The sequence below is a fragment of the Bidens hawaiensis genome, unplaced genomic scaffold, assembly GCF_021521415.1.
Source record: "Bidens hawaiensis isolate Kalapana, Puna unplaced genomic scaffold, B.hawaiensis_p1.1 tig00003219_1, whole genome shotgun sequence".
Lineage (NCBI taxonomy): Eukaryota > Viridiplantae > Streptophyta > Magnoliopsida > Asterales > Asteraceae > Bidens > Bidens hawaiensis.
Window position 1 is genome coordinate 2,325,430 of NW_027491175.1, and position 9,354 is coordinate 2,334,783.

General features: G+C 41.1%; 1 protein-coding gene across 1 annotated transcript; it reads left to right on the forward strand.

Annotated features, from left to right (window-relative positions):
- Positions 1-5,822: 5,822 nt before the first annotated feature.
- Positions 5,823-8,395, forward strand: LOC143622566 (uncharacterized). Its single transcript, XM_077093673.1, has 2 exons — positions 5,823-5,874; positions 6,102-8,395. The coding sequence occupies exon 2, from the start codon at positions 6,105-6,107 to the stop codon at positions 6,756-6,758; it is 654 nt and encodes a 217-aa protein (XP_076949788.1). The 5' UTR covers positions 5,823-5,874; positions 6,102-6,104; the 3' UTR covers positions 6,759-8,395.
- The last annotated feature ends 959 nt before the right edge of the window (positions 8,396-9,354 follow it).

A 9,354-nucleotide genomic window follows, 5' to 3' on the forward strand; every position in this document is an offset into this window, starting at 1 on the left:
CACTAGCCTAATGGAAATGAATACTACGCAACCAAGGATAGAGGAACAATTCAACTTAACTTAAACTAGACCAACTAATCGCTCAAACATCTAAACCCGACAAGAACAAAACCCGCTCTCGCGCGATCTTAATTCTAACAAGTAAAAGTAATGAGACGAGTTTACTTCTTATCACCTCGGTCTCTAAGAAGGTGTTTCACAACTGATTTTATCTAATTAATTTACCCACTTATCCCTACGGTTGTACTTCCCGCAAATAAACCCTAAACACAAAGTAAAGAGCCTTAAACATGCAACAACTAATCAAAACCGATTCAATTAATTAAAGCACGAGGTTATTAGGTATAATCAAACAAAACACAGCCATTAAACACAATCTAATTTACTATTAAATCAAACTTTACATTAACAATTTAAACCATGATCATTAACAATCCATATTACTAGTCAAAACCTAACAATATTCATCAAACCTAGGTAGAACAAACAAGATTAGCTACTCATTAAGTTTTGACAGCCATTAACATTCAAGTAAAACATCATAAACATCAACATAAACATAATCAAACTCATTCAAAATCCAAGAATAACTAAATCAAAGTCAAACAATCAATTACTTGCAAAACAATCCAAAGAAAAAGATAAATTCAACTAGTTAGGGTTCTTGAACAAGAAATAAAGTTTATGAATGATTACTTAGGGTTTATGAGCTGAGTTTATCAGTGTTTATGATGCCTAGCAGCTGCACAAGACTCTCCTTGGTGTTCTTCTTCCTCTCCAGCCATTCCTATAGCCACCACAGCCGCCACAAGCTTCTTTTTTTCTGTTCCTTTGCTGCTGCCGATCACAACTTTGGGCAGGAGTTAGGGTTCTTTTTTTTTCAGGATTTAGGGCTGGATAATGGCTGAAAATTAAGTTAATTAACTTAATATAATATCATGTAAGGCTTCTAACTTGTGGGCTTGGGTCGGGCCTTGAGTTATAGCTTTAAAACTTGACCAAAAAGGCCCCTAAAGTCTTCCAACTTAACTCTTTTTTCACCATCTTTCATAAACCTACAATTAACATTTAAACTTTGTAAATTATTGCACTTAACCCCCAATACTTTCATAAAATAAACAATTAAGCATAAAAACCATGATAAAATCACAAGGAAAGTAATTATGTTTTACAACACCTCAAACATCCCCACACTTAAGACTTTTTCGTCCATGAAAAAGATTTGACTGCAGTTGGATCAGAATCGGAAAATCAAAGTCAAATCAAACATATAGGTTAGATTTTAAAGCTCAGAACAACGCAAAAACCGCGATCATCGATATTGTTGTCCACCTAAACCCATGCCTTAATCTTTATCGGGACAAATAAGATCCGACAATAATACTTAATCTTTTTTTAATTTTTTTTCTACAACTAAGTAAAATAAATTTCCATCCCCACACTTAGAACGAAATCGTCCTCGATGAGAACAAGGAAAAGAAATAAAATAAAAATAAAACGTAAAGTATAAAATTAAAACTTGAAAGAGCAGAAATTAAAATAGAGAACGGGTTACTCCCCTGGTTTAGATGCAGATTCTTCATCAGCTGTGTATGACTCGAACGAACGACCGTATAGCATTTCATTTGCGGCCGCAACCTCGGGTGAACCAGTTCCAAAACGCCAACAGAGCTACCATGCGCATAATAATACCTGTAACAACTCAAACTCGCTCGCATGTAGCGGCGTACAAAACAGAAAACAAAAACATAAAAAATAAACATATTTTTGTGTTTTTGATTTTTTTTTATGTTTTTATAAATATAAATGAAAATAAAACAAATAAAAATAGATAATAAAGAGGATCATAATACAAACTCTACAACTCGGGCTGTCTCCCGAGTAATGCATCCATCACGACTATTCCTCGGTAAATGAGTCAAGGTAGAACACCTCGACTGTCTGATCAGTTATCGGCTCTCCTATGTAGTGCTTCAATCTATGGCCGTTCACCTTAAACTTCCCGCTTCGATCATGTATCTCAATCGTGCCATACGGGAAAACCTCAGTGACCTTGAACGGTCCTTACCATCGGGATTTCAACTTTCCCGGGAATAACCTCAACCGTGAGTTATACAGTAAAACCTTATCCCCACACTTGAACTGCTTATTTACCCTTCAATTTCCTGTCATGCAATTCCTTCGTATGCTCCTTATACCGAAATGATTGTGCATATGCGTGATCCCGGAGCTCCTCTAATTCGTGTAATTGATGGAAACGAATACCCTCTGCGGCGGGTAAATCAAGATTAACCCTTTGAAGGGCCCATGAAGCGCGGTGTTCCAATTCAACAGGAAGATGACAGGCCTTCCCATAAATCATCCGAAATGGTGTGGAACCAGTCGGAGTCTTGTAGGCTGTATGGAAGGCCCACAGAGCGTCATCTAATTTGTCGGACCAATCCCAACGATTTGAACCAACCATTTTGGTGACACTCGTCAATTTCAGGTTAACTCCGTTAATTCAAACTCCGTCAATTCAAACTTAAGATCACTTGATCTATAACGCACATCTCACTACATTTAAACTAGGGTTTTAAATGATGCTTGACAATCACTACATATGTAGTCTTTCGGGATTGCACCGAAACGCAAACGAGTTGACTCAAACCATTGGTGAATAAACGAAAAACATCCAAACAATAATTATTTGATAATTATGTGTTAGGCTTATGTGTTATGTGATAATATTATGTAAAACATTAACTCAAGATGCAAAAGGCTATGTTATGCTAGAAATTGATTAATTAGAAGCTTAAGGGGGTTAAGTGTAACATAATTATATATATAAACAACATATTAATAACCTAAACCCTAATCCCCACCCCTCCCCCCTACAACCCGATCGGCCCCCTCCCCACACCCCCTTTTGGCGACGGCAATCATCACCACCACCATATCACCTCCGTTTTGACCTTGTTTTTCATAATCGGAGCATCCCGCACTTGTTTCTAGGCATCTCTCACTTTCCTCTTGCTCTTTTCTGTGTTTTTAAGGTATAAACATAAAACCCTAATTTTGTAAATCATGTGTTAAGTGTTCATATGCTTTGTTTTGATTAGATGATGCTTGATTATGCTTCGGTTATTGATTTAGATGATCATGTGTGATTTTGAACGGTGAAAGATTGTTAGATCATTGATTTTTCGTAAATCCTAGAGTTACTAATGATTTTTATGGATAATTACGTTTATTGCATGATTGGAGATATGTCGTATGCTTAGGATGCATGCTAGACGATTGTGTGTGCTTGCTGATTTTTGACAGCAGTGATAGTTAAACTTGAACGAGGCGTAACTTGTTAAATATAAAACCAAACTGGAATATTTATGAGTCTAAAAGGTAGTGCTCTGAGTCTAGTTTTCAGAAAACCCAACCACGCCTGATTTGGAGGTGTTTTGGTTGCTCAAACGATTTAAATGTGATCAAAGGTCAAAACTGGTACTGGACAGATTGTAAGTTATGTTTAGACAACTGTAACTGAATGTTAATTTGGTAATTGGTCAAGATTGTTAACACTAAAGTGTACTAGGTTGAGTCTAGTTTCCGTAAAGTCCAAGTTTGTAATTTTTGGACGGGTAAAAGTTAACTTTTGTTATTTTACAAAACTGAAGTGCAAGTCTGAATTGTGAGACCTGCTGTTAGGCTGTTTTGTAATTATCATATCTCATGAACTACAAGACCAAATGGGTTGGTTCCACTTCTGGAAGTTGACATGTTGAGTTATGAACCTAACCCAATTGCTCTTGTATTAATTGGAATTACCATTTAACGGGAATAACAAATATCATTCTGTTGCGCATGATTCTGACTGCTGTGAGTTTACTGTAATGTTTTGACCATTGTGAGAAAACTATGTGGAATAAAAATACAATAAAAATAGTTCTGGAAACCTAACTTACGTGTACTTTTGTGACGATTTTTGGTGAATTAATTGATATGTTAAGATCTGTTGAATAGAGTAATCTTTCAAGTAGAAATCTGTCTTGATAGAACTAGTTGCTGAACTATATGAAAATACATGAAACGTGCTTGTTGTTAGATAATTGCTATGTTTTTGACTAAATTGCCCTTGTGGGGAATGATTGCTAGTAATGTACGATATTAATACTTGACACGAAAGTAGTTGTTCACACATGTAACGTATCACCAATGTGTTTGTTGAGTCACACACAATTCATAAACGAAACACGAAACGTATCTCACGCATAGGTATTATGTGCCGAGTCTAGAGACTCAATAATAGTTCCAACACTTAGAAAATCTCATTCTTGTTTTAGAATGCTAGTGAGGATTTTCTGTGACATGCATCTCTTGGGTGACTTGTTTTTGAATTCTTCGCAAACAGTGAGTTTCACGTTCCCCTTTTACTCTTTTAAAACCTTTTTACTTGGGGGAGATAACATACTCCAAAACGCTTTAGATTTTGTTATTAGTTATATATCACTTGTAAGGCTAAGTAGCAAGCGAACCAACTAAAGTCCTTCATAACATCGAACCGTTTAATATTGGATAATAGCGAGTCACTGTTGAGTAGTACTACTGGGTTTGACAAACCCCACCCAACGCTAAACCCGACTGGAGGTCGAGTGGGTGTAATCTTGGCTAACACATTTTCCATGGTCGGGATAGACATGGTGGCAAGGAAATTGATAAACAGTCAGCTTCGGTGTCGAACACTTAGTAATACTTGTTGTATAGGCTAGCTACCTATCGATATATAATTGACTTAACATTATCTGGTAACGCAAAAGCAAAACGCAAACACTTAAACGCAAACATTTTCTTTATTTATATATGTGAACTCACCAACCCCGTGTTGACACTTTTAGTATGTTATTCTTAGGTAGCCGAGGCGGGCGCGCGGTATAGGAACATGCATTACATTGAACTCTATCGTTTTTGCAAACTCGTTTTTAAACTGTTATTAATTGGGTTTTAAGTCGTCCTGCGTGACGCAACACTTGGTTTATGATTTTACGCTTCCGCACTTATTTACATTTAAATGTTTCATGGTTTGAAAACTTTACTTATGATGTTTGATTGTAACTAATGATTCCGATCCTGTTAGTTCACACCCTCTGACGGTAAAACTCCGTTAGTGGATTTTGAGGGTGTGACAGATTGGTATCAGAGCCATTGGTTATAGCGAACTAGAATTTGCATGCATACTAGACTATAACCGCAACGATCCATTAGTTATAATTTCTACGCACTGCATATATATTTTATTCAGTCTTTCATTACCCTTATCTCTTTACCTCATTCACTCATACGCGCGCATACACGACTTATCCTGTAGGGATGTCGACGCCACCATCATCATCATCCGACCAGATGACTCATGCTCATGGAAAGGAACCGCAGCTACCTACCTCATTGCCACCCCGAGTTCTCGCAGCTGTTGTTTCCTATTTAGAGCGTGACACGGGTTTTATGCGCTTGGCGAGAGAGAACGTTTCCGGATTTATAAGAGATGGAACCGAGGCTAGGGAGGAAATTTCCGTCCTGACAGCGGCTATGAAGGAAGTGCAGGATACTAACGATCAACAAATGAAGATAATGAGAAAAATGCAAGCAGAGATGATCGATTTGCAAGAGCAACTCCTTGTGGCGAGATCCCGGACAGAGATAACTCTAGAGCGTTGCGATATCTTACAGACGCAAATTGCTCAGAATGCAGCAGAACCTGAGGAAGAACTTGAGGAGGAACCCGAGGAAGATCCCGAGGAGGAACCCGAAGAGGAACCGGAGGAAGAACCGGCTGAGCCGGAGGCACACTCAGAGGTGTCCTCAGACGATGACATCTAAGGATGATAACACCCAGATGGAGGGGTTGTCTCCATCCAAAGTATTATTTTCTATGATTTTAAGGATTGGTTTTAAATACTTTGTAGCGAATACAATGGTTTTAATCATGAATTATTATTTGGATTATATTATGGTTGTGATGTGATGTTTTCTTCTTTTTTTTTTCTTTCTTACCTACCTTTTATTACATGTATGGTGTGTTGCATATGAAACCGAGAATTCATGTCTAACATTTTATGCTGTGATTCTAGGAGATGGCTGGAAGAAAAGCTGGACATGGTCGCGGTAACATCAACCTAACCGCAGCAGAATTCCAAACCCTATTGAATGACCATGCGGCGGCAGCTCTAGCCGCACATGTTCAGAATCAAGCCGGAGGTCCAGCTGGAGCGTGTACTTTCAAGAACTACCTGGATTGCAAGCCCAATTCGTTTAAGGGCACTGAGGGAGCCATAGGTTTCCTGCGTTGGGCTGAGAAGGCCGAGTCAGCTTTCGAAATGTGTAACTGTCCACCCGCCAGTAGAGTCAAATTTGCTGCTGGAACACTGGAAGATTCTGCTCTCACTTGGTGGAACTCCAATGTGCAAATTCTTGGGTTGGAATTGGCGAACGCTATGAACTGGGAAGAGTTCAAGAATATGATGCGGGAAGAGTATTGTCCTAGAGAGGAAATCGCGAAGTTGGAATCTGAGTTTTGGTCGTTGAAAATGGTGGGTTCCGAGATTGAAACCTACACCACCCGTTCCGACGAGCTAGCAGTAATGTGTCCACGGATGGTAGACCCGCCGAGTAAGAGAATCGATATGTATATTGATGGGCTGGTACCACAAATTCAGGGAATGGTGACGTCTTCCAAACCGGCTACAATTCAACAAGCGATCCGGTTAGCTCACAAACTGACGGACTAGGCAGTGACACAAGGTGCGTTACCACCTAGAGGTTCAACCTCTAAAACCCGTGACAACCCGAGCACTGACAACAACAACAACAACAACAACAACCCGAGCAATGGAAAGAGGAAATTCGACAACACCAGAACCTCATCATCGAACCCCCCATAGCAACAACACTACCGTAAGCCCGAACTCACTCGGAGCTTCAATAATCAGGGTTCCAACAATAACAACAACGGTGGCGGGCATGTTTCGAGTGGCTATGCTAGGAAGTACCCGAAATGCAACAAGTGCAACTATCACCATGCTGGGCCATGCGACCGTATCAAATGTCTGAGATGCGGAAAAATGGGTCATCAGGCTAAGGAATGTAGGGGAGACCTAGCGGCAAAGGGTGCTCCTAAACAACCTACGGCGACTAAAGGGTGTTTCGAGTGTGGTCAAGAGGGTCATTTCAAGAAGGATTTCCCCAAACTAAAGCAGAATGAGAACAATGGAGGCAGCAGCAGTGGCGGAAGCAGTGGTAAAGGTAGAGCTTTCGTCATTGGGTCGGGCCAGGCCCGCAGCGATCCGAATGTGGTGACCGGTAAGTTTCCTGTGAACGACTGTTTTGCTTATGTTTTGTTTGACACTGGAGCTGATAGGAGTTTTATATCGAAAGCCTTTAGTAAACTCTTAGACTTAACTCCAACCCCGTTGGATGCTAAGTTTCCTGTCGAATTAGCTGACGGTAAGTCTATAGAAACAACTCATGTACTTGCGGGATGTAAGTTGGAACTGTCGGGTCATACTTTTGATATCGACCTCATACCTTTTAACTTGGTAGTTTCGATGTCGTTGTCGGCATGGACTGGCTATCCGAGAACCGAGCAGAGATTATATGTCACGACAAGATAGTCCACATCACTACCCCTTCCGGCGAGATCATTTCGATCCAGGGCGAGAAGAGCGGAATGACCACCAGCGTCATCACCCTCATGAAGGCGCAGAAATATCTACGAAAGGGTCATCCGGCAATTTTAGCCCATATTGTCGAGAAATCCGCGGAGGAGAAGCGAATCGAAGACATACCGATTGTGCGAGATTTTCCGGAAATCTTCTCGGAGGATTTACCTGTACTCCCACCTATTCGACAAGTCGAGTTCCAAATCGAATTGACCCCCGGTGCAGCACCCATAGCACGAGCTCCGTATCGGCTCGCACCGGCAGAGCTTCAGGAGTTGTCCACTCATTTGCAAGATTTGTTGGATAAAGGTTTTATCCGACCTAGCTCATCACCATGGGGAGCCCCTGTCTTATTTGTCCGAAAGAAGGACAGGACTTTCCGCATGTGCATCGACTACCGAGAGCTGAACAAGGTGAGGATCAAGAACCGTTATCCCTTACCCCGAATTGATGATCTGTTCGACCAACTCCAAGGATCGAGTTACTACTCGAAGATCGATCTGAGATCTGGTTACCATCAATTAAGAGTGCGCGAAGAAGATATTCGAAAGACGACATTCAGAACTCGGTACGGTCACTACGAGTTTTCGGTTATGCCTTTTGGCTTAATCAACGCACCAGCCGTATTTATGGATCTCATGAACAGAGTATGCAAGGCGTACCTCGACAAGTTTGTGATTGTTTTCATTGATGATATCCTCGTCTACTCCAAGAACAAGACCGACCACGAAGAACACCTGAGATTGATCTTAGAATTGCTAACGAAGGAACAACTGTACGCTAAACTCTCGAAATGCGAATTTTGGTTTCGTGAGGTTCACTTCTTAGGACATGTGATCAATGAGAATGGTATCCATGTCGATCCCGGTAAAGTAGAGGCCATCAAAAACTGGGAAGCACCTAAGACTCCGACTGAGGTGCGACAATTCCTAGGACTGGCCGGCTACTACCGGCGTTTTATCGAGGGATTTTCAAAGATTGCTCGAACCCTCACCGCTTTGACTCACAAGGGTACTAAGTACAATTGGGGTGACGCGCAAGAATCCGCTTTCCAACTGTTGAAAACCAAACTCTGTAGCGCCCCTATCCTAGCCCTTCCCGAGGGAACATAAAATTTTGAGGTACATTGTGACACATCGATACAAGGTCTCGGTTGCGTGCTGATGCAACTCGAGAAAGTTATAGCCTATGCCTCTCGACAACTACGGATTCACGAGAAGAATTACACGACCCATGACTTGGAACTCGGAGCTGTGGTGTTTGTTCTTAAGATATGGAGGCATTACTTGTACGGTACCAAGTTTACCATTTACACCGACCACAAGAGTCTCCAACATATCTACGATCAGAAGGAGCTGAACATGCGACAGCGTCGTTGGGTCGAGCTGCTTAAGGATTATGATTGTGCCATCAAGTACCACCCTGGCAAGGCCAATGTAGTGGCCGATGCTCTCAGTAGTAAAAAAACCGATAAACCTAGGCGAGTGCGAGCATTACAACTCACGATTCACGCCAACTTACCCGATCAGATTCGCGATGCGCAACTCGAAGCCTGGAAAGACGATAATATTCCATCAGAACTCATGCGAGGCATGAACAAACAACTCGAAACCAAATTGGACGGGGTCCGATATTTCAAAAACCGGATTTGTGTCCCTCGATACGG